The sequence below is a fragment of the Balaenoptera physalus genome (assembly GCF_965194825.1).
Source record: "Balaenoptera physalus genome assembly, chromosome: 9".
NCBI classification, from domain to species: domain Eukaryota; kingdom Metazoa; phylum Chordata; class Mammalia; order Artiodactyla; family Balaenopteridae; genus Balaenoptera; species Balaenoptera physalus.
Genome location: NC_138888.1, coordinates 12,313,884 through 12,339,612, shown reverse-complemented (window position 1 = coordinate 12,339,612; position 25,729 = coordinate 12,313,884). Strand labels below are relative to the sequence as shown.

Below are 25,729 nucleotides of genomic sequence, written 5' to 3'. Positions count from 1 at the left end.
CTGAACAGCGAATGCTGGAAGAGAGGCATTATCCTTGATGACTTTTTCAGTCATTTCTTGTGTGTTTCAAGAACTCACTTGTATTTACCTCTTGCAAATGAGAGCCTGTCAGTTCATCTTTCTCTAAGCTGATCTCTCTTCAGTGAGTTACAGTGTTAGTGCTGAAACTTCTTTGTCCTAACCACTTCTTTATTTGTCTTAGCAACACCTCCTTACTAAGTATTTTGAAGAGAGTTCAATGGCATATGACTGACAGGAAAAAAGAAACAGTATTTCAGTATCACATTATATTGTAAAGTCAAGCACTGAGATTCTAGAAATTGAAAACTTGTAAACAGAATTGTATAGTGGCCTAATGTTCTGTTGAAAACATTCTTTGTTTCTTAATTTTAAGAATGTAACATCTTTGTCACCTAAAGAATCTTTTTGTTTTCTTCCATCTTTCATCCCTGTTCTTGACTCTTGTTTGAAAAATGAGTTGGAAGACACTAAGAGAAAGTGAGGCCTTACTAGAATCTCTTTCTCTTATTCTTCTTTGTGGTTGTGAATGATCACCCAGACTCAGTAAGAATCATTGCAAACAAACATCTGTGACTAGTGTGGACCTAAGCAGTATAGAGATTTGAGAAAATACATGTTTGATGCTTGATTATGCTTGAATGTTTTTTAAAAGGTAGCTAAATACAAGACAGTCTTGCCCCCCACCCCACCTACAAGGGAGAAATTTGATAGAAAAATAACTTTGTCATTAGAAGTAAAATAAGATTTTTTTTGTAGATCACCAAGAAAACGAAGGTCTAGGTCACGATCTGGTTCTCGAAAGCGTAAACACAGAAAGCGATCACGCTCTCGCTCTAGAGAAAGAAAAAGGAAATCATCACGTTCATACTCAAGTGAAAGAAGAGCTAGAGAAAGGGAGAAAGAACGACAGAAGAAAGGATTGCCTCCAATTAGATCTAAAACATTAAGTGGTAAGTGATGTACAAGCTTTGGTTTCAATAACATTGAGAAAATAGTATCTGCTACAAAGTCTCCCAACCTTATTTTCAGACTAAGAGGTTAATAACTGGTTTGGTATATGAGTAATTATATTTTTGGGTTTTGTAATGTGATAGAGGAGAAAAGAAAAAGGAATAGCAGGTTCTACTCAAGTACTAAAGTCATTGAGAGTTTTTTTTTTTTAATGCTAGTTAGAAAATATGACTTGACTAATGATTTATAAAGTAGACTAGGCCTCGGGTCTGTTTCATGGACACCGTGACTTCTATGCACAGTGTCCTAACCAATTATGAACACTAGGGCTGTAGGAGTAATTATAATAGGAAGCATGCAAACTTTAAAGCTAATTATAAACTTACTGGATCAGTACTGAAGGAGAGATTTCTCTTGTAAAAACTTACCCTCCTTTATATGTTAATCTATAATGTATGATTAGAACAAATTTGGTATTAGTGGGAGTTTGTTTTGGGAGAGTGCTGCAGGAGAGTTGACTTGGTAAGCATGTGAGGTATAGGAAAATAAGTTGTAATTAGTGCCAAATTCTGCCTAAACAATTCTTAGCGGGTTATGGCTTTTAAGGTGAACCAACAGACTGCAGATGGTTAAAGTACATAAAACGAAGCAAATTGTCATTCTTCGCCAAGAGCGAAACACTGGTCAGGTTATCTAATTTCTGAATGTATCCAAATAAACTCCTTCTGCCACGGAGATAGATGAATAACTGGTATAACTTATAATGCTGAAGCATCCTAGAAATCTAGGCTTAGGATTAAAGGTGACAGCCATCTTACTAAATTCTAACCATTTGAACAAGCCTTGGCTATATCTTTCCAGAATCTTACCTGATTATGAGAGCCAGTGCTAATTTAATAATGTTGACATTCCTAACTCTGAAAGTTTCTATTTATCCCTTAGGGTGAGGGACAAAATTCAAACATTTCACTGCTGTCTGATAAAATAATGTCAAAGGTCTGATTGTAAAATCTGAACTATGCCTCCTCCCATGATTACCATTAGGGCATTCAGAATAACCAGTTTTATGATGGGCTTTTATGCGGAGTCTCTCATTTAGTTCCTCACCTAACTTGTCATGTTTTGTTGCCACCGTTTACATAGTTATTGACTGTGGAATTTATTTTGTGTTGCTGTTTTATTTTCATGGGTAAAACACACAATTAAAAAATTTAGAAAGGACATAAGAAAATACAGTGAAAAGTATATCTTGTCTTTTACCTCAAAACTCTCTTTACTGAGAAGCAATAACAATTTGATGTGGTCCCAACACATTTTAAACACATATGGTAGTGTTTCTCTGCCCATTGGTTCTTAGAACATGAGTTTTCATGAACAGTCCAGGGGCTGTGAAATATCAACAAACAGTAACATTCTAGGCATCAAGTGTCCCCTTCTCATGGGGTGGAGGAGACTCATTATTACTTTCTGGGGGGGGGGAATATGGAGTTGTCCATGGGAAAAATTTGTAGAGAGACAATATCAAAAGAGTAGGGGAAACATGGAACAGATTTTGGGGAGATTAAGGCAGCTGTAATATGTAGAACAGAGTAATGAAGAGGTGGGAACTATTCAGTGAAAGAGGTCCAGAAATTTGCTGAGGGTTTGTGGTAGGTTGAATAGTGGTCACCCAGAGATGTCCATGTCCAAATCATTGGAGCTTGTAAATATGTTACCTTACATTTGTAGATCTGATTAATAAGGAGCTTCAGATGGGGGGATTAACTTGGATTATCCAGAAGGGCCCCGTGTAATCCATGGGTCCTAATAAGAGGGAAACAGGAGGGTCAGAGAGAAAAGGTGATGTGAATGTGGAAAGGAGAAAGAGATTGGTAAATGCTGCACTGTTGGCTTTGAAGATTGTGGGTTGGGATCATGAGCTGAGGAACGCAGATCGCTTGTAGAAGCCAGCAAAGGCGAGAAACAAATTCTCTCCTGGGGCCTCCAGAAGGAGTGCAGCCTTGTTGACTCATTTTAGACCACCAGAGCTGTAAGAGAATACCTTTCTGTGTTTTAAGGTACTTAGTTTGTGGTGTTTTGTTACAGCAGCAAAAGAAAACTAATATGTTGCCCTTTGAGACTTTGGTTGAATATTAAGTTATTTATGCACAGGGTAAGAGTGCATGAGGCAAAGAACAAAGAGCAGGGAAAGAACAATTTCCAGGTATCTGTTAGCTGAAGGATTCCTAAAGCTCACACAGGCCTGGAAGACGTTCAAGTTCTGACCAGCCAGAGTAGAGAGGTAGAGACCTGATTGAAACCCACAATCAGTAGAATGTAATGTGAAACCCACATTGCAATGGTCACATCTTAGTGTGGGGCTGAATTAGCTCTAGAGTAAAACCTGCTCTAGGCTGTGTTGTAGATGAAAGATAACCCAAAAGCTGGAGACTTCTTTTTTTTTTTTTTTAATGACATTGACATAAATCCATATATGTTAAAACTCTGCAAATATACCAGCTGTAAATATTTTTAAAGTCAGTGTTTTCAGGAAAGGAGATGTTCATGGAGACATGAACAGTGCAGCTCAAAATAGGCAAGATGTCTCATGTGTAGCATTTATTTCTTAAAGGAAAGTGGCTTCCAGCCCTTAAGTATCCCTAAGTCTTTCATGATAAAGAGTTCTAAATCAGCCTTTTCCTTTTTGTATATATATTTTTTGTATATAATTATTCTTTCCTTAAGGATAAGATACTGTTTTCAGATTTAGCTGTTGATTAAGGAGAAACATCCATTTAATCATTCCAGCACAGAAAGATACTTAAAAGGTACACAGATAGGATTGCAGTGAGAAGTGGTTTTGAAACTTTGTTGCACATTAGAATCACCTACAGAATTTTAAAACTCCCAGTTCCTGATCTGTCATACCCCATACCTTCCATCGTCTTTTAGAGTGGGTTCCAGATATCCACAGGTGATTGATGTGTGCTGCCACGCTTGAGAACAGGTGATAATGCAAGAAGTTGACTTGGCATAGATGTGAATGGGTACCTGATATTTTAGTTGATTTTAAACTAAACTAAATGTTTAAACATTTAAACATTTTTAACATAAAAATGTCCGTTAGCAAGTATTTAAAATATACTGTCTTAAATTTTAATTTATTGTTGTTAGTGTTTTTTCCTCACCTACTTGAAAGAAGTAACTGTCTATGTGACTTGGGTTATTTGTCTCTTATGTCTTGACAGTATGTAGTACTACTCTGTGGGTTGGTCAGGTAGACAAGAAGGCGACCCAGCAAGATTTAACCAACCTGTTTGAAGAGTTTGGACAGATTGAATCCATTAATGTAAGTATCAGGTCTTAAATAATTTAAAGTTAAAAAAAAAATAGGGAGTTTTCAGAGTCACTTTGGTTCCTAATTAGCCCAGTAATAGCTGCCTTTAATCAAATTTTAGAAGGATTGTTTGACTCTAATCGTTTTTATGTTTACTCTGCTGTTGTTTATCTCTTTGCTTAATTAATTTTTCTTTTTTAAATGGAAGTCTAACGAAATATTCTTAGGAGTTTTATAGCAATGTAATAGCACTTGATTCCTAAAAACATCGAATGTTTGAGTTAGCAGGAACTGTATGTGTGGTCTGGTTTAATTCCTGTTTTTTTTAATGAAAGTGAAGAAACTGAGTTAGAATTGTAATCACCTGCACATGAGCACATAGGTAATGGTGGAGACACAACTGGACTTGAGGTCCCAGTCTTTTGCCAGCCTCTTACCACCCCTTCCCCTTCTCTTCCTCTCAGAGCAAACCTGAGGCAAGAAAACCTGTGTGGCCACAGCATAGCTCTATCACTCCTCTTGGTTGATTCTTTCAGTGTACCCAGTCTCCACCTTTGAGTATTTTCTTCCTCCTGCAGGGCTGTTGTTCTTCCTTGAGGCTAAAATAAGTAATGGAATAGTCATTTGTTTGACTTATTCCTTAACTCTCTGATTTTATTCACTGTTATTATACTTTTATGTCTATTGGACCTTTTTATCATTATTTACCAGGAAATTGGCTGGTTTTCCTTTCTAGTCTTAAGAGTCCTTATATTCTCAACATTCCTTATATGGCCAAACTTGACTTTTTGGTATTAATAACAGCAGTCTTTATTTAAATTGAATTTGACCATTTTGTATTTTACTTTCAACTATGTATGATCTCATTGGAGCCTCACAAGAAGCTGGTTAAGTAATTCAAATATTGTTATTTTACCAGTGAGGAATCTAAATGATTTGTCTAAGTTACACAGATAATAAATAGCTGATTGATTGGTTAATTAATAGGTAATTGGTTGAGTGTTTCAACTTAGGTATTTCACGTTCCTCTTTTTACACCATGAAAGTGTTGTAGGCTTCTTTTTTTGTCTTTTTAAATTTCACCTGTCAGAACATAAGTAATCTCTGAGTCTGTGATCATATAACCTCTGAAATTTTTTCTGATTTTCCCCTGCCTTTAAACTAGTGGTTCTCAGCTCTAGCTGCATATCAGAAATGGGTTGACATTTGAAAAAATAGGGATGCCTTATAGGGATGCCCATGATCACTACCTTTAGATTCTTATCGAAGTGCCATAATTACACAGGTGATTTTGATGCAAAGCCAGGAATCACTGCTCTGAACAGATCCCGAATCCAAGTAACATTTTGTATTTTCACGTTGCTTCTGACATTTGTAGTCTTTCTTATACCACAGTCATTTGGACATTAGTTTGTCTTGTCTCCCTCTTCTTCTGTATTACCTTTTAAGAGTGTGGTACTTAAAAGTAATAGGCACTAAGTTATTTTGTGAACTGAAGTGTACTGAATGGCTAGTGATAAAATCCAGGATTTGAAAAATTAATGGAAGATTTATAAACCTTTCACTTCATTTTGGGGGAGTTTGAAGACTGAGAAAAGTCCATTAGATTTAGCATTTAGTAGGTCATTAGCTCGAATAAAATATTTTCAGTGGGTTGGTAAGGGGTTGGATCTGCGTTGCAAGAGATGAATTATGTAAGGGGTTAGATAGACTTCTCTTTTGAGAAATTTGGTATTAAAGTGACAGCTGTAAGCAAGACTGAGGGAAACGTTATTTTGACAGCTAGAGCTTATTAGGTATTAAGTACTAACAAAGTGATAGAATACCTTTTGAGTTCTTCATAAAGAATTGAGATCCTTACACTGAGGCTATCTTCTTATTCATATTAAAATCTTTGTCCAGAAGTATTTGGACAAAGTTAAGTTTTATAAAATTGAAAAGCTTTAGTTTTATTATTTGTTGTAGATTTTGGACTTTATATTAAGGATAAGATACTTCCCCAAAACAAAAATCCTTCTCACATTACTCAACATAACATTTGGCAAAATTTAAGTACTATAGTAAATAAATTGTATGCCTTCAAATATGTTGGCCATACAGTATTGTTTTCCTTTTATCTGGTGGTATTATATACGCATCTTTATACATTGCCTTGTTTTAATAGTTCTTCATTGTGTGTTAAAACTTTAGTTGACACGTGATATTCAAGATTTCACATATATCATGGTTTAGAATGAGACCCAACTAGCTTCTGAATTTTTTTTTTCAACTGATTGTGCATGAATTATACCAATAAACAGATAGCTGGAGGAAGAAAAGGGGAAACAATTCAGTATTAATAATCAATGTTCTGTTCCATTAAAAACCATAAAATGCCAGAAATGACTTGCCCTCCTCATACACCCTTTCTAAAGAAAATAATTTTTTTAATAGATGATTCCTCCCAGGGGCTGTGCTTATGTCTGCATGGTTCATCGACAAGATGCATTTCGGGCTCTTCAGAAACTTAGTTCCGGGTCATATAAAATTGGGTCCAAGGTCATTAAGGTGAGACTGGGGGGCACATGCTCTTATTTTATTGGATTGTTAGAATGTTTCCTGTATTTAAATTCATCTTCTTCTTTAATGTTATAGGCAAACCTTGACAGAAATTTATTATTTTAGTATTGTTGAATTATAGAATTTGGCTATAGGTAAAACAATAACCAAAACTTTATTCAAGCAGTTCTTCAAAATCACACATGCACAGTACTCTTAGTCAACCAGGGCACCATTTTATGAGCAGAACTTTTTCATTTTTACAAGTTTGTCTTTCATTCACTCCTTCCCAATGCTTCCTAATCCTACCCCTTAATTATATTATTAATGTCTCCTTTTTAACATCTTGTCTTATACAACTCAGGCCCTTGTGAAGGGTTTATTTATGTATATTTGTTTCCTCTTAGTCTTTAAACTGAGTATTTATTGTGTATTTTTCCATTTTTACTTCTTATAACTAATTTACATTTTATTTCTGCTATTTGGAGTTAATTTATTCCATAGTTTCAGCAACTGAATTAAAAAATTTAAAATTACTTTCAAGGGAGTTAATATGCCCATGCTTTGTCATTTTATGGCAGAGAGTTTCTCTATGTAAGCAAAAGTGTCACTGGTCTCTTGGAGTACCAAGATTTTAACTATTCTAATTATCGCTAATGTAGGTTGACATTTTTATGGTGAAAAGTAGATTTGGTTTATTTCTGGAAATGTGTTGTTTTAAGGTCATAGTAAGAAGTGGAAATAAATCCCATACTATAAACACCACTGCTGTCTAATGCAGGTTTTATTTTACAAACAGAATCAGAAAATACATGGAAAAAATTTCATTGGCTACTGTTATTCCAGCAGTGATGCTTTGCCTGTCCTGCTGATTTTTAAAACTCATTTTATTCATATTTACATTGTTAGCATATAATTTTGTATGTTTTACCTTGTTCTTACAGTAAACATGAGCTTTCTTTTTTCCTCTCCTCATTCCTGATAGATTGCTTGGGCTTTAAACAAAGGCGTGAAAACAGAATACAAACAATTCTGGGATGTGGATCTTGGAGTAACATATATACCATGGGAAAAAGTTAAAGTGGATGACTTGGAAGGTTTTGCAGAAGGAGGCATGATTGATCAGGAAACTGTAAATACTGGTAAGAACCCTATGGGTAGTTTTATTGTTTAAAAATATGCTTAAAGGGTTGTAATAAGAGTTTTGCATGTTGGGGTGAATTGTGTTTATTTTATTTCCTGGATTCTTCCCCATCGTGCAAAAGAGGGGAAAACGTGAAACATGACCCTGTTCAGTGTGTATGCTTAATGGGATCTATTTCATAAATGTCAGAGTATAGATAGTGTTCTAAAACTCTAAATGTAGCATTTTTTTATATATGTCTTTTTAAAAGTTTCCGTCTTTGAGAGCGTTGTATATATGGAGGCTGCTGAAGACTAATTTTTTCAGTTACTTGAGTTTAAATGAGAACTGGGGATTTAGGAAATTTCTTTTAAAAATTTCCTAGATTATTTTGATTAGTATCTATGTTGAGAATGCCAGGAATAGAATCTCAGAGAGCTGTAGTTCAGATTCATGCTGCTCTAGAAAGCTTATAACCAAGTGATAAGCTGGCGTTCTTTTGAAAAATTTGTCTTTTTGTTTTAAAATTTTTTAGTTATAAATTCACAGAATAATGGATGCTTGGGAAAGAATTGAAATATGTTATACTTATTTCTTGACATCTTAGCTCTTCTACCAAAATTAGCTAATTTTCAGAATAGTATTTTTGTTCTCAGGCCAATGTACATATTTTCAAACACTTTTTCAGTTGTTTTCTTCTTGTCATTCTCTCTCTCTCGCTGTCTTTCTCTCTCCTTTTTGGGTGGATGTTCCTCCAGAACATTTATTCATTCAAAAAATATTTCAGTTCCTACTGTGTGCCAGGCATAATTTTAGGAGCTGGGATTATAGCAGTGAGACAGACACAAAAATCCTTCCTCTCTTGGAGTGCACATTGTAGTACAGGGGTTGACAACAGCCCATGGGCCAAATCTTACTGGCAGCCTGTTCAGTAAATAAAGTTTTATTGAAACACAGCCATGCTCAGTTGTGTTTACCTATTGTATATGACTTTTTAAAATTCAACAACAGTTGAGTCATTGTAACAGAGAACACATGGCCCACACAGTCTAAAATACTTACAGTAGGAAGAGTTTGCCAACCCATGTTCTAGTGGGAAAAAAATGGATAATAAGATAGATAAACTAGGTAGTATTTCAGTGTTGGTTAAGTTCTAAGAAGAAAAAACAGGGAAAGGGGATAGGCAGTATGGGTGTGGAGCTATTGGAGTTTTGTTTTAAGTGGTTGAAGAGGGTCTAATGGAGAAGGTGGTATTCAGAGGCATGAGACATGCAGCTATCTGGGAAAGAGTGTTTCATACAGAGAGAACAGCAAGTGCCAAGTCTATTAGAAAGTCATGAGACGAGTATGGCTTGAGCACAGTGAGGAGTGAGTAGTAGGAGATGAAGTCAGAGAGGTACAGAGGGGCGAAGTCGTGTAGTCTTACTAGTCATTCTGATGACTTTGATCTTTAAGGGAGGTGAACCTTTGGAGGAACCATTGGAGCTTCTTTGTTCTATTTTTGCATTTTTCTGTATTGGGTTAATACTGGTTGTTTCCCCCTTATACCTTGTGACAAAATATAGAATAAGGTTGGTTTGTCTTAAATCAGACAGCCTTTGAGATACGTATCTATTTATATCCCTTTTAAGTGTTTTCTCTAGACTAAATATTTTAGTGTCTTTGATTTGTGCCTCATGTCGTGCTCTTTTGAACTCCTTAGTATCCTAATCAGATTTATCTCAGCAGAACCCAATAGGTTGGCACCTACAGCTGTGGACACATCTTAAAAGATGTGCCAAGGTAGATAAAGGACTATTCAGACATGAAATAAATGTGTACATATAAAATGAAAAATTGCACCTATCCAGAGGAAATCAATTTCAAATATTTTGTTTAGAGTGGGAAAGTGTGAAAAGCTCAGAACCCGTTAAAGAGACGGTCCAGACAACTCAGAGCCCACCTCCAGTTGAAAAGGAGACAGTGGTCACAACCCAGGCAGAGGTTTTCCCTCCACCTGTTGCTATGTTACAGGTCAGTGCTGGGTGTTTTTTTATTGTTTAATGTGTTGTTTTACAGTTTTGTTTTTACTCACATCTTTACTTTATAAAACTTGGAAGAAATTGTCCAAAATAGATTAATATTAAATATAAGCATTTTTGAAATTTTCCTTTTAGAAAAAGTATAATTCATATTTAAATGTTAATTTATTGAACAAATATTTATTGATTGCCTGCTCTGTGACATTCACTGTTCTAGGCACCTGGAATAAGGGATACATCAGTGGGGGGAAAAACCAAACAAAAGTCCCTTCCCTTATGGAGAGTTTGTTCTCATAGGGGTGACAGAAAATACAAAATTAATAAGTTTATAAGATACTGTGGAGGGGAGAAGGTAGTGTAAGGATCATCAGGAGTGCCTAGGTAGGTGTTTAAAATTTTAAATAAAATGGTGAGGTGGACTTAATTGAGAACAAGACATTTGAGCCACAGCTTAAAGTTGCTGAGGCAGTTAATCATGTGGCTATCTGAAGAAAGCGTTAGAGGCAGAGGGAACAACCAGTGCAAAGGCCTGCAGCCAGGAGCATGTTTCGTGTGTTCCTGGAATAACAAGCGGGCAAGAATAAAGTGAGTGAGAGGCAACTTAGTGTAAGTGAGACCTCTAGGGGGACTTTGGTTTTCACTCTGAGATGGGGAGCCATTAGAGGACTTTGAAGGAAGGAGTGACTCAATCTGGCTTAGAGTTTTAAAGGATTGCACTGGCAACTATTTTGAGAATAGAATAGTGGGCATTGATAAAAGCAAAGAGACCAGTTAAAAGACAGTTGCAGCAATCCAGGTGAGAGATGATGGTGGCTCAGACTGGACTGATGGCAGTGAAGGCAACAAGAAGTCATCAGATACGAGGTCTATTGTCATGGTATGGCCAGCGCGTGTGGTCAGATTTGAGTTGTGAGAAAGAGCAGAGGCAAGGTTTTTGGTCTGAGAAATTGGAAAGACGGAGTTACCATTATCTGAGAATGAGAAGGACTGTGGAAGTGTGGTTTGGGAAGGACAGTTGGGAGTTCAGTTTTATGTGTGTGAAGTTTGAAGTGTCTTTCTAGACAGCAAGGTTGAGATGTTGAATAGACCATCGATACCATGCGAACTTCAGAAGAGAGGTACAGCCATGCCGTAACACAGGTCAATATGTGGGGTTTGTTGTACCCAGGATGGGTTAAAGGGTTTATGGTTAGGGGTAGAAAACAAAGTAATGAGAAAGTCAAGCCATTTTAAAGCTGTTAGTGACATGCTTCCTAATGGTGATTAGATCGCATAACATAGCTAGGTATAAACTTAGTGGGAGATGGCAGTGTAAAATTGAGCATGGTATTCACTGTTGAAATAGGTGCCCACATCTTTACATCACTTGAATATAAGGTAGATTTCACAGTCTCTACATATACTGTTTGTTGAAAAATACTGTGTTGCTTTTACCTCAAGTAAGTTCACTTATAAGAACACGAAAAAGAAGAAAAAAAAAAACCAAAACAACTTAATATAATGATATTTGTTACCTTCCTATAAAAGAAACAGAAATAATTTACCTTTGGTTGTCCTAAGATGTAATCATTGCAGATGGATAAAATGATACCTGGACTTTTTATTTTCTATCCACAAAAGATTCCAGTAGCTCCAGCAGTGCCTACAGTTAGTTTAGTCCCACCAGCCTTTCCTGTGTCAATGCCAGTTCCTCCTCCTGGATTCAGTCCAATTCCTCCACCGCCTTTTCTCCGCGCGAGTTTTAACCCTTCACAACCACCTCCTGGTAAGAAATTTTCATCTTATCGTTTGAACTCTATTTAGAATACCATTTAAAATGTTCTTTTTCCAGGTTTAAATGCTGTAGAGCAGTGATTCTCAAAACATAGCTTACATCCGAATCACTTGGAGGGCGTGTTAAAGCACAGATTGCTGGCCCAGCCTCCTTTTGAGTCAGTGGAGCTGAGGTGGGGCCGGACAGTTGCATTCCGAACAAGTTCCCAGCTGATGCATATTGTTGGTGGACCACACTTTCAGAAGCACTGACAGAAAAGAAATGGAATCCTTTAAAATCATTGAAATGCCTTAAAATAATTTAAAATTTATGTTGAAGTTTTTATATAGAAGTTCTCTATAGTTATCACCCATTCATCAGAAAGTATGCATTAAATTATATAGATTAGTCCTCCTAAAAATCATTAGATTTCCATTTTGACATTAGAAGTTATAGTATATCTTAAAATGCTAATTGAACTCATAATACTTTTTTTGACCTAATAAATTATAGATAAACAGAAGTTCCTTGAATCATTGTTTCTCGGTAAAAACTATAGGTTACTTAACACTTATCAATTAAATATAAATAATTGCTTACATAAGTTAGACATAGAGCTTTCCGTATTAGATCATGGGAGGTTTAGACAAAGGAGAGAGATAATACAAGGGATCAAACGATATATGTTGTTTTTCAAAACTATTTCTATTTTTTTTGAACTTCATGAATTATTTGTGTACTATAGAAAAGAATTACTGAATTGACTTCTGTAATTTAAGTTCCTAGTCATTGAATAGAGCTCCTAAAAACTGTCAACAAGGCCAAAAAGTAAATTCATTGTCTGAAAATGGTTGTAATTTGTCATGTAGTGTAAATTTTTTAAATTACAGTTTAATACGTAATTTGAAATTGATGCAGATTTTAATAAGAACTTTATCTTTTTATATTTTAAATATTGGAAAACTACTCATCAAATATCTTCAATCACAGATCTGTATTTGTGATTGAAAATTAAAATTTTTTCTCAGAAGATATTTTTAAATGATTTTTTCAAAAACCATACCACATGGATTTTATAGAGTCTTTATCTAGCATTCATTTGTTGAAAATCACGTATCTTTTTTTCCCATTATTTTTAGCCACTATTTTCTCGTGGAACTTAATGGTAGCTCTATATTTTAAAAATGCAGGGAAGCAGGTTTATAGTTTGATCATCTGATATTTAAAATCATAAAACAGCCAATATTAAATTTATTTTATTTATTTCTTATTTTTTATTAAGATTTGTTTCAGTGCTCAAAATAAAATATAGTAACATCCAAGGTTAATTAAAGTATTCTGATATAGTGGGTAAACAGCATATACATCAAAGAAGTACAACAGCACATTTTACAGATGACATTATTGCATATAATGGTGTCAGCAGCTTGAAATACAATGTTTAACTTCCCAAGCAGTCACCATGCTAACACATAAACAGGTTGCCTGGCTTGACTTAATCATTGATTTTACAGCATCATAGAGCGTGCCAAGTAAATAAATAGGATATGCTCATGATAAGGATCTCATGCTTTACTTAGCTTACTAATAAGGATCAAATAAGGTAGAGTATATAAAAGTAATTTCTTAAATGGAAAATATATTCATAAATATGAGGTAGTAATGACTGTTTTAAGAATGTAGAATTTCATTTATAGCTGTTGGAATCTTTGATTTTAAAAGAAAGTGACTTTTTTTGTTATTTTATTTTTGGTCTTTTTTTTTTCCATGTAGGTTTCATGCCACCTCCAGTTCCACCACCTGTTGTACCACCACCTACTATTCCACCAGTAGTACCAACATGTGAGTTTTCTACTTTAAGAATTTTCTTTCTTTATGATAGTGATAATGTGTTGGTTCTCATTTTTGTGAATTATTGTTAATTTTTTTATCATGGAAGTTTTCAGACGAATGCATTTTTTTGGTTAAATGATTTCTAACAAATTAACAGTATCATATGACAGTCCATATTCAGATTTGCTCTGTTGTATCAAATTTGTGTTTTTTGTTTTATGTATAAAATGTCTTAATCTAGAGCAGCCCCACCCACACCCCCCTTTTTAAGAATGCTTCATGTCTTTGACTTGTTGAAAAGCAGTTCACTTCTGTATGCAAGATCCCAAATAATGGGTTTGGTTTTTTTGCTTCTTTGTGGTATCTTCCTTGAATCTCCTGCAGATAGAAAGTTTTTAGCACCATAGGCTTGTTTAGAATATGCTTCAACTTTTTTGGTAAGAATACTTAACAAGTGGGGTGCTGTGGACTTGACATTATATCACATCAGGAGCCGGGCAGTGCCTTCTTGTCCCACTTTTAATGATGTCATAATGGAGCAGAGCATTCAGATAGTGGGACCTGGTCATTTTAAAAAGTCGCCCTTCAGATTTTCATCAGATGGTTTCATCCTTTGATTATTATTGCTGAATCTGCTTTTCATTAGTTGCAAAGTGGTGACCTTCCGAATTTTGTAATTCCTTCCACATTTCTTAGCAAGAATTTTTTCTGTAAAGAAAAACTTTCTCTTATCAACTAAGTAGTATTTAGTTACCTTGAAGTACAGTTGTACAGGAGATGCTAAATTCTTTCCTGTAAGTGCAATTTTTCAGAGTAATGAGTTCTATGGATATTATCTGTGATACCCAGTGACTGAAGGTGGGGGAGGGTTTCCCTTATTTCTCCTTCTCCACTCCCTTCCCTCTACTTTTTTCTCCTTCACTTTTAGTAGTGTTTATGGATTAATGGATTTTTACTTCCAAGTGGTTGCATTCACCTTTCTTTTTGAAGTTCAGTTTGTTCATTTTTGGACAGTAAGAGCCTTTCATGTTACTTCTCTGTTCCTCTGAGATGACTGCATCAGTTTTTGAGAGCTTTTTGGCCTAATACTAGACCAAAGGACTTTATTGTAAAGAGAGAGTATATGATACAGAGCTTTACGTTTTGGTGTTATAACCCATTTTTCTTACATTTTTAAACTCTTTTCTCTCCTTCAGTGTTTAGACAACATTAGGATCCTTTTTGTGTTACTGTTGGTTAATTAGGAAGAATTGTTTGTTCTTTCTGAAAATTAGAGAAGTGCTCAGAAGCCGTTTCTGAATTCACCATTCACAGAGACTCACCTTACTTAGAGCCTCCTTCCCAGTTGTTTCTCCTTACGCTGTTCATTTTGGGAAACCTGGGATCAGTTAAAGGAGAACGAGAAACCGCCCCGTGTGCCGGCTGCTCCCCTAATTGCTCCCACCGTCTTGTCTAGTTCTCATAATCCCCGCACATGGTCCCGGTTGGTTGTTATCCCTAGTTTACAGCTCTGTTCTGTGCTAAGAGTTACTCTAGGTAGTCCAGAGTTAAATGTGAGGATAAAAGTTTCTAAAATCCCAAAATACATGATTTAGTAGTGTTGTGAAATAAATTTGATTAGAAATTCTGTTTGTGATTTTTATATTCCTCTAGCTTAGTTTTTTAACATATAGGTGACATATACAGAAGAGTTTTTCTACCCATTCTTTATGCCTTTTTTTATATCTTTATAAAAAGGAAATGTTTTTACCTTTTTATTTGTAGTTCTCGTCTGATGAGTTTCCAACCTCATTTGACAAAAAGTAGTGAATGTAAAGACCCTAGTACTTACAGTTTCAACGGGATTGGGCAGATTTTCACTCTCATATTTGTTGGTCTTCACCAATCATTTCTGTATATTTAGATATTCCCATACTGGCATCCTTGAAAAAAAATTACAATTTTTTTTTTTAATTGCTGGGATTTTGTTCTTAAGTATGGATCCTTATTTTACTAAACATTTCTCTTGAAAATATTTCTAAAAATTGTTGTTTTTCCCTATTTTTAAAAAATGAAGCTTTCTAAATATGGTTTAGCTTCTTCAGGATGACTCATTTGTCATTTTGAGCATCAGTTATTATAGAATGTGCTAGGTAATACAGAGATGCCATTAAATGAAACACTCAAGCTGCCAGAAGTTAGTTTTCATTATAAACGAAATACAGGGACCAGAAGAGAATTCACATATGTCATGTTAACTGAGCAGTCTTACCAAATAATTGGGGAAAGAGGATAGGAAGTCATTTAAAACTTTGGCAAGACCGGTGTTGGTCATACTTAATACTTTAACCTAGCACATGAATTGATTAGCTAATTAAATCTGAAATATATATTCTCCTTCTTTAAACAGCTTTAGTGCAGCCGCCATTATCTATGACTCCAGAAACTGTGAAAGATGTTGGATTTGGTAGCCTTGTTTTGCCAGGTGGTTCTGTTGCCAGCAGTCTTGCTACTTCCACTCTGCCAGCTGGAAGTGTTTTTAATCCTCCAACTAAACAAGCAGAGCCTGAAGAAAAAGTACCTCATCTTATAGACCACCAGATTTCTTCTGGTGAAAACACCAGATCAGGTAAAAAGAAAAAAGAAATCCCCAGAAATACATAGCTAAATCCTAATCACTACTTCTCTATATTGGTGTTTAATTCTTAGGTGCCATGAATGTGTAAAACATTTATCTCCTAAAGTTCCTGTGAAAAACAAATTTGGCATTCCCTTCAGGATAGTATAGATTTTGACACCTTTCCATTAAGACTCCTTCTCCTCCTTTTTTTGGCCTGTTGGAACTGTTCTAATGTGTTATCAAAATAAGATTGCACAAAATATGTATACTTACAGAAAGATTAAAACAAACAAGTATTAGTTATAAGTAACTACTACAAGATATTCAGCTAGGTCTAGAAGATACAATATAGTTTTGAAAGCAACAAGTCCTTTTTTTTTTTTTCTTCCTGTAACTGTAAAGCAGTTTATTTACTTGCATGATGCCACACACAACTCAGGCTTTAAGTAGCAGAGCCGGGAATGAAACTTGCTCTTCTAGTTTTGTTAAACCTGCAAGCTCAGTGTTCTTTTGGCTACACTATACATCTTTTTTTTTTTTTAATCTTGGAGTATGATTGCTTTACAATGGTGTGTTAGTTTCTGCTTTATAACAAAGTGAATCAGCTGTACATATACGTATATCCCCATATCTCCTCCCTCTTGCGTCCGCCTCCCACCCTCCCTATCCCACCCCTCTAGGTGGTCACATGATCTCCCTGTGCTATGCGGCTGCTTCCCGCTAGCTATCTATTTTACATTTGGTAGTGTATTTATGTCAGTGCCACTCTCTCACTTCGTCCCAGCTATCCCTTCCCCTTCCCGGTGTCCTCAAGTCCATTCTTTACGTCTGTGTCTTTATTCCTGTCCTGCCCCTAGGATCTTCAGAACCAAAGTCCTTTTTTTATGGCACCACTGTTAGTATATTAAGAATTGTTTGTACTTTAGAAAGACTTTTGTTAAAGGTGGAGAATCAGTATAAAACCTGATATTTTTGTTTAACTTAAAAAGATTTCATGTAAAGATTTTAGGTAGCAGCCCCGCTTATGTTTTAATATTTAAATTTCACTATGTATGGTATTAATAATTTTAGCTTTAATTTTTTAATATCTAGTATACCTGGATTCTTGGGGGGATACAAGTAGCTGATTAAGCTAACTACTAGAAATTATAGCATTAATAATTATAAACATAGTTTCCTTTTCACACCAGAATGATTGTTTGTGTTATTTTTCTTCTTTCCATTTTAGTGATTCCAAATGATGTTTCAGGTGGCTCTGCGATTTTAGGAGGACAGCCGCCAAATGTGACGAACAATTCTGGAATTCTGGGAGTCCAAAGACCAAATGTATCGAGTAATAATGAAATTCTTGGAGTCCGGCCATCTAATGTTTCCAATAGTTCTGGGATTATTGGAGCCCAGCCACCAAATATTCTAAATAACTCTGGCATTTTGGGAATACAGCCACCAAGTGTGTCGAGTAGTTCTGGACTTCTGGGCATGCTTCCCCCGAACATACCTAACAATTCCGGACTTATAGGAGTACAGCCACCCGGTGTTCCAAATACTCCTGGACTTTTGGGAACACAGCCACCAGCTGGGCCTCAAAATTTACCCCCTTTAAATCTTTCTAATCAAAGGATGCCTGCAATGCCAATGTTAGACATTCGTCCAGGACTAATACCACAGACACCTGGACCAAGATTCCCTTTAATGCAGCCTGGAATTCCACCTCAGCGGGGACTCCCTCCCCCAGCGGTACTTGATGCAGCTCTTCATCCACCACCCCGTGGTCCTTTTGCTCCAGGAGATATTTTTAGTCCACCTGAAAGACCTTTTCTAGTTCCTGGAAGACAAAGTGTAGACAATGTTGCTAATCCAGAGAAAAGGATACCACTTGGGAATGATAACATTCAACAGGAAGGAGATAGAGATTACCGGTTTCCTCCCATAGAAACCAGGGAAACCATTAGTAGACCTCCCCCGGTGGATGTTAGGGATGTGGTTGGACGGCCTGTAGATCCAAGAGAAGGTCCTGGAAGGCCTCCATTAGATGGTAGAGATCATTTTGGAAGACCTCCTGTAGATATTAGAGAGAATCTGGTGAGACCAGGCATAGATCATCTTGGTCGAAGAGACCACTTTGGCTTTACTCCAGAGAAGCCCTGGGGGCATAGAGATTTTGACGAGAGAGAGCATCGGGTTCTGCCTGTCTATGGTGGTCCAAAAGGCTTACATGAAGAAAGAGGTAGATTTCGGTCCGGAAACTACCGGTTCGATCCTAGAAGTGGTCCTTGGAACAGAGGATTTGGACAAGAAGTTCACAGAGATTTTGATGACCGCAGAAGACCCTGGGAGAGGCAAAGGGATAGGGATGACAGAGATTTTGATTTCTGCAGAGAGATTAACGGAAATCGTTTTGGACGAGAGAGAATTCAAAACACCTGGGTCCCCCCTCCTCATGCTCGGGTTTTTGATTTTTTTGAAGGGGCCACTTCTCAGCGAAAAGGTGATAATGTGCCTCAGGTTAATGGTGAAAACACCGAGAGACATGCTCATCCACCACCTTTACCAGCGCAGAGTGATCCTGAACTTTATGAAAAACTGACATCTTCAAGTGAAATAAACAAGGAGAAGAGTGACACAGTTGCTGATATAGAGAGTGAACCAGTGGTAGAAAGCACAGAAACTGAGGGGACATAATCATCACTCAGTAGGTAAAAGATACATTTTGTAAAGTTGTCATCTCTCTGTAATAGATTAATGGCTGACTGGACCATAGTTGTTCACTTTCGTCTGCCAGAATTAAGTTAATCTGATGTTCATGTTCACCTTTCTCTTAAAATAATTGTACAACTGACTTGTATAGACATTGTTCTTAATATGAACATGGTAGGTAAACATTTTTTTATTTTTCTGATAAAATATAAATGTTGCCCCCAGATTCTTTTAACTTCAAGGAAATGAATAACAGCTTGTCAGAGACTTCCTATGGAAGAAAGAATTTTTTAGATACTACCATTAGGTTGGATATGGTAATAGATATATTTCAAAATAGCAAGCGGTGGTATATCTTATCCATATCTTTAGGCTGCTGCAGAATTTTAAGGTAATAGACAAAGCTGTGATATTTTATGCAAAGACTGGCTCTAGATATTTGAGGAGCACAATACAGAGATTTTAAAAAGTGATTTTGTAAAATCTACACTATGGTCTCTGTTTCTCCAAAGTAAGTGTTTGTGATTTGTTCCTCATACTGCAGTGAGTAAAAAAGAAAAAAGAAAAAAAGAAAACAACATAAATATTAAAGTACGTTTCAATGTTGGGTGAATTTTGTTTTTAGATGCCAATAAAACTTACTTGTTTGATAACAGTGTTCTAGGAATTGTATTTTTTTAACCTGCAGATTCTTAAAACCATGGATCGTTAGCAGCATGTGCTTAGTTGGCGCAGACTTTTTCTGTTACTCGTAAAACAACAGCAAAGAACCCTGTGGTTGGAAAGAGCATGTACTTCGATATAAAAATCATGCAGTCTCGTTAGTATGTGTGTAATATCTGTGTATATTTATTGCACAAGTCATATGTAGAGTTTTCTTTCTCTGTACGTCTATTTTCATGCACATACAGAGAAAAATAGAAAGTTGGTAGTTTAGATAATAAAATATTCTTTAAAACTGGATAGAAAATAAGAGAGATTTGGCTAATTGACATTGCTCATAGTTACAGCTCTTAGCCTTTATGATGGTAAAATAAGAAATATTGTAAAGAAATACATAGGCAGTTTGGCAATTCTCTTTTAATACAGTTAAGCATGAAGCCAGATTTAGCATCAAGCTGAATTCCACGTAAATGCTTGCATTGCTTTGTTTCACACTATTTGCGATTCTGCATAGATAGTGCTTATACTAAAGTACTTACTGGTCACTTGCCTGAAGTGAATTTCTCAGTTGCACAAAATGTAGAGTAGTGTTGGTGGATTTTAAAACATTAACTTGTATACCAGAAACAATGTGTCTGTCATGTGTTTTGTAGGCTCTGCATAACGCTGTTCAGATTAGCCTCCAAGGTAAACTGAGTAGCAGAAAAATTTGGGATAAGTTTCCTGTTTTATTTATTATTACTATGCTTTTGCTTTTGCTTTTCATTTATTTGCCGTTTGTTTCTTCTTTGGGTTTTACATATATACACATATATATAAAACCATTGGTGTTTTTTCGTTTCTAATGATGGCTTTCATTTGGTCCCATGAATAGTTGCTTTGTCTCCTATTCCAGTAATTCCTCATTTGTTCTATTTTACCTAAAATTCTTAAGTTACATTTGTCAAGCCCCCCCACCCCACCCCGCACCAAAAGAAATGATGGAGTACACCAGCCATTGAACATTGGGTGGTTTTTGCTTCCCTCTGATGATCTATAGATCTTTAAGGATTCTTGCCAATAATAAAGTCTTTTCTTCTTGTAGGTTCTGAAATAGAAATAGTACGTTATTTATTTTGTTTTTTTGGAGAAGTGGGTGAGAGGGGGAGTTCGGTGTTTATTTCTAGGGTAATTGAATTCAGTCCAATAATTCGAGTTGGTTTCAGATCATTTCCTTGGGGTAATGGGAAGAACTGTGACATTGGTACAAAATTTTAATATTCTGGAAAGATTTAGCCTTGTCCTTAAGGAAATTATATTAACTGGGATTTCTCTCAAACTACTTTAGTTACATTTATCATTATCAAAATTAAGTGACATTCACTTGGATTAAGTAGCAATAAAAAAGAAAGTGAGACTTTTCAGTGACTTTTGATCCCAAGCTTTTTATCACCCTTGGGCCTTCATGTGCAAACTTGAAAACAAAATGTGTACAAGTATTGCACTGGTTTGACGATTCTGATGGTGGAAGTTACCTAATCAGTTGTCAGTACTGTCTCCTAGAAACCCATCCTGGAAATGTGTGACACTCTTAAAACAGCTGAAAAATAATTATGTGTAGTTAGGCTCACTTTAGCCTTGTATTGTTGTGTAATGTTTGAGTGAAAGGATATTATTCATCCTCATACTGAATTTCCAAAATTGATATTTACGTTCGCTGTTTTTTTTTTTAAACGATGGAGAGAAAAGTTAATTGTCTTACTTTGCTAAGTTTGACATAAGACCTATCACATTTTTGATGCTTTTGATCACAGTACTGCTGTCACTAGAATGCTAGCCATTAGAAATATGCAAGGAGTACCTAAATACTTTAATAAAACAGTTGAAGTGCTGCAGGCAATAATTACATTAGACAGGAGATCGCATAGTGTTTTGATTTGTGATGTTAGAGAGAGAGAGAATGATAGGACTTAGTGTGGTATTAGTAGATTGCAGCGTTAATAGACATTAATTTCTAAATTTTTTTTATGTGTTTAAACATTTCATTAAACATTGACTTATGTTCTTAGCATGAATGCATATACTGTACTTTGATCATTTTATATTGTAGATAGAAACTTATTTTAAAGCAAGGTAGTCTTTATCTACAGCATATCATAGGTGGAATGTTCCTTTAATTTTATTTCAATGTGTAGGGTGTACAGAATACTTAGAAAGCATTGGAAGATAGAATAGTATAAAATTATTTGTTTAAAACTCTGGAAATGACTTCATATAATATTTAATTAATACAACTTGTTTATTATTTAAACTATTACATTCTTACCAGAGCAGTTGCTTTTGTTCTGATAATTTAGTCGCTTCACCAAATTTATTGGCCATTTTTCACAAATTTGGGGTTGTTTTGTGAATGGGACAGTTTCGTTCCATTTAAAAAGAAAGTTACCTCTTTTAATTTGAAGAAGTATTTTTTTATAAACACTAGTTCATCAGATCTAAGGTGTCATTGATTGTAAGAAGCACCATTCAGAAATTTTTAAATGCTTCCAGTATGACATGCCAGCGATTATAAGACACATTTGTAGTTCAGAAATGTCAAAATGTAAAATGTGTCTTAGGATCAAAGAAATATGGTATTTCTTTGGTGTGTATATATATATATACATACTCCATATATATATATATATATATATATATTCCCTTAGTAAGTGATTTAGAAAAATTCTGATTTTTTTTGTCATTGTATATATTTTAGATGGGCACAACATTTAATGAAAAAAAAATTTAACATTTGATTAAAAATAATTGTTATACCTTATGTGCCTTCATCGTTATTATTGGGTGCTATATTAATAAAATGTTTTAAGGGCTTTTAACTCTTTCAAAGAAAAAAAGCATTAACATTTTACTCTTTAAATATTTTACATAATGAAGAAGAGGAGAGCAAGTGTATATTCATTTTTAAGACAGGCAAAATAAATTAAAATTATGTGAGAAATCATAAATATTACAGTGTGGCAGAGAATTATAAATGCTTCCTTAATTGGTGATGCTCTGGTTTTATAGGAAACGTCTTTTAGGCTCACTTAAGTTGTAGGCTCTAAAAACTTTATTTTCTACTTCTGAAAAAGTCAGGTTGCTACACTTTTTAATGGGAGATTAAAAACAAGATACCTTGATCCAGCAAAACTTTCTAGAACTAGAATTTTAAATCAGTGGCACAAATTATTTCCTTTGGGGGCATACTTTAAATGAGGGCATGTGTATTGAAAGCTATATGAAATACACTTTCTCTGTGGTTCTCAGCCAGGAAATGTGTGACAGAAGAATCACCTGTGGAGCTTTTTGACTATATAGGGAGGGGATGGTCACCACAGACTTACTAATACAGAATCTCCTGGGGAGATACATATTCATGTTCATACACCAACACACATACCTTCCACATATCACCACTTTAGATATGTTAAAATATGCAAATGTTTAATGTACCATACACTTGAGATTTTTTTATGTTTTTTTTAAAATAGTGATACAAAATTATTTTTAGTGTTTCAATAAAGTATACAGTTAATTGTGGTGATTGGTATTGGAGGGTGAATAAAAAATAGAGAAGTCCATCACAGATGTTTTAAATTCAAGTGTTAATCTAAAAATGAATTATTATAGCAAGAAAGGGATGGAAGGATGACGCATGTGAGATGGTTTTGTTGGAAGTATTTTTGACCCAGGTGAAACTTTGTTATCGGATACCTCAAAGAAAAATTTACTAGATGTATCGTGTAATTAAATGCTTTGATTATAAAAAGGGTCCCTTTGGGACCAAAACCGCAAGCATTAAAGTTTATCAGGGATTAGGAGTAATGTTACTAGTAGGACTACTTAGATGTGGGTTGCACATCAGAGACTAATGCAAGTCAGTGGTTTATTTTGGCATGAGCTTTGCTCAGACATTTTTCTTCCCCTCTACTTAGATCTTTTTTTTTTTTTTTTTTCAGGGAGCTCTTCACCTCATATGTACTTAGAATTACTCTGCCTTGTTCTAGTCAAGATATAGAACAAATATTCTAAGTAATCTCTAAAATATGTGTAGTATATCAAGGGGTAGAATGGTGCTAATGGGCTAACTTTATGTTGTATGAGAAATGTGAGATGCTTTGGATAGTAGGGTGACCTGTAGTGAAGGAAGCTGAGGGCATGCTTATGCAGAGCCCAGTAGAGAGTGTGCTTGGAACTTGTGACCTTGAGCCCTGAGTTTAGTGAGAATTAGAAGAGTTAGTTTAATGAGCGTATTAAGCGCGCGCAGCAGCAGCAGAATGTAGCACTTGATTGACCTGCGTTGTTTGTCCTCCCACCTCCCACCACTATCACTCAGCCCATGGGCGGCTGTCACTGTTGTCTCTTATTTTTCTGCCTTTCTCAGAATTCTCATCACAGCACCTCCCAGCCTCCTTTTTGACCTGTCATTCCAGGCAGAGGCTATCAGTTGGATTTGTCTGTCGAAAGCAATTTGCTGCTCCTTTGCTTAGTGATTTCTAAGGTCGTTTCCAGCATTTAAATACCTTGAGTCAATGAAGTAAGTTTTCTCTTCTGTAAAAGACCAGCTGAGGAAGCAGGAGGAACAGAGGGAAAGGCTAACAATGTTGGAACACTTCTTAAGAGAGCATACATAGGTTTTATTGCCTTTGGGTTTTCAAAACTAACATTTCTAAATATATGTCTTCAGACAAGTTACTGCACCTCGAAGCGTCATTTCTTAAAAGCTGGCCTGCAGGGCTGCTTTTTGTTTTTGTTTTTTAATTGATGATAATATTAGCTAATATTTAATAGACATATACTGTGTGACAAGAACTGGGATGATTTTATTACCTGCGTAATAGAATTCTCATTGACAGTCCTGTGAGGTAGTTGTTGCTTTAATATCTCTTATTAAGAGAAACCTGAGTCATGGATTTAATATCCTGAGATCTCACCACTTGTAAATATTTGAGCAAAGATTGAAACCCAGGCCTGTCAGATTAAAAAATTATCATGTACCACTTAATAAAGTGCCAGACACATGTGGCAGAGGTTCACCAACTAGTAGTTCCTCTTCTCTTTAGAAAAGGTAAATAAATTTGTGCGGAAAAACGTAACATGCATACCAGGCTTATCCTTACAGGGTAAGGCTGCAGTGAAACACTGAAGTTGTGTTTTCACTGTTACAGTTGAACTTGGGGCTGTCTTCTTTTCCAGTGTCTGAACATTCACTTCAGCTTCATTTTCTTAGATTCTACTTTCAGGATATGTTTTTTTTCTTAAAGTGATACCATACCATAATATTGTTAACTTTCTAAATAACTTGCTACTTTGGAGGCAGGTTTGTGTTGCATTGATATTAACTAAGATTTCTTTTTGAAAACACCTTTTCCCACAAATTAAATAAAATTTCAAAACTTTTTTATTCTTTAAAATGTTTCAGTACTTGTAAAGCAGAGCCAGTGATAGCTTCCAAATTTATATTTTTGTGGCTTTGGCAGCTTCTTTCTAAAATGTGGCGGTTATACACTGTATATTTAGCCAAAACTTAGTACTCAGTTTTCTTGTGTATAAAACTCATATATTAGGAATATTCCGTGGCTTGAAATAAATAAAATATGTAAAGTTATCTTTACACATAGTAAGCATTCAGTGTTAGTCGTTATTCACCACTTGAATTCAAGCAGTCTGGAGGTTAGCTGTTGTCTTTGGTAGTAGTGAATAATTTACAGTAATTTTACTTTATTAGAATGTATAACCTGATTCTAGGCTTTCTTCAAGTCACTAAACTTAGATTCATATGAGGTTTAATCCACAGCATGTCATGGTGCTGGCCTTTGATCACCTTTTCCAAAGTCTTTGGACAGATGATTCTAAACATTGTGGCCATTATTACTGCCTAATCCGCACATCAGGGGAACATGCTTATCATATTTGTGAGTTATACTTCTATTTCTACTAATCTTGCCAAAGTTAATTATTATTTGCTTATGTTATGATTATTACATGAAATAAAAAGTTCTTGCATTTGAACAGTCGCTTTTTAATGACATGAGTCTTGTGTTTATTACTGAACTTGGGTCAGTTTACACATTAGTAAGAATATTAGTAAAATCAGAAGACTTGTATTAAGTAAATAATCTTTGAAAGTATAAAAGATAACTTGTTTAAGAATTGATCTTCTCTGGTTATTGAAACTACTTTGAGCCTTTTTAGA

The 25,729-nt window shown here is 35.4% G+C and overlaps 1 protein-coding gene across 1 annotated transcript in view; it reads left to right on the top strand.

Annotated features, from left to right (window-relative positions):
- The window catches only part of SCAF8 (SR-related CTD associated factor 8), a 79,632-nt gene extending 60,122 nt beyond the window's left edge, over positions 1 to 19,510 (top strand). Inside the window, 9 exon segments of the mRNA XM_082474430.1 lie at positions 778 to 971; positions 4,200 to 4,300; positions 6,722 to 6,835; positions 7,812 to 7,968; positions 9,829 to 9,962; positions 11,591 to 11,735; positions 13,497 to 13,565; positions 15,946 to 16,164; positions 17,384 to 19,510. Of these exon segments, the coding sequence (XP_082330556.1) occupies positions 778 to 971; positions 4,200 to 4,300; positions 6,722 to 6,835; positions 7,812 to 7,968; positions 9,829 to 9,962; positions 11,591 to 11,735; positions 13,497 to 13,565; positions 15,946 to 16,164; positions 17,384 to 18,837 (2,587 nt within the window). The 3' untranslated portion in view covers positions 18,838 to 19,510.
- Positions 19,511 to 25,729: the final 6,219 nt, after the last annotated feature.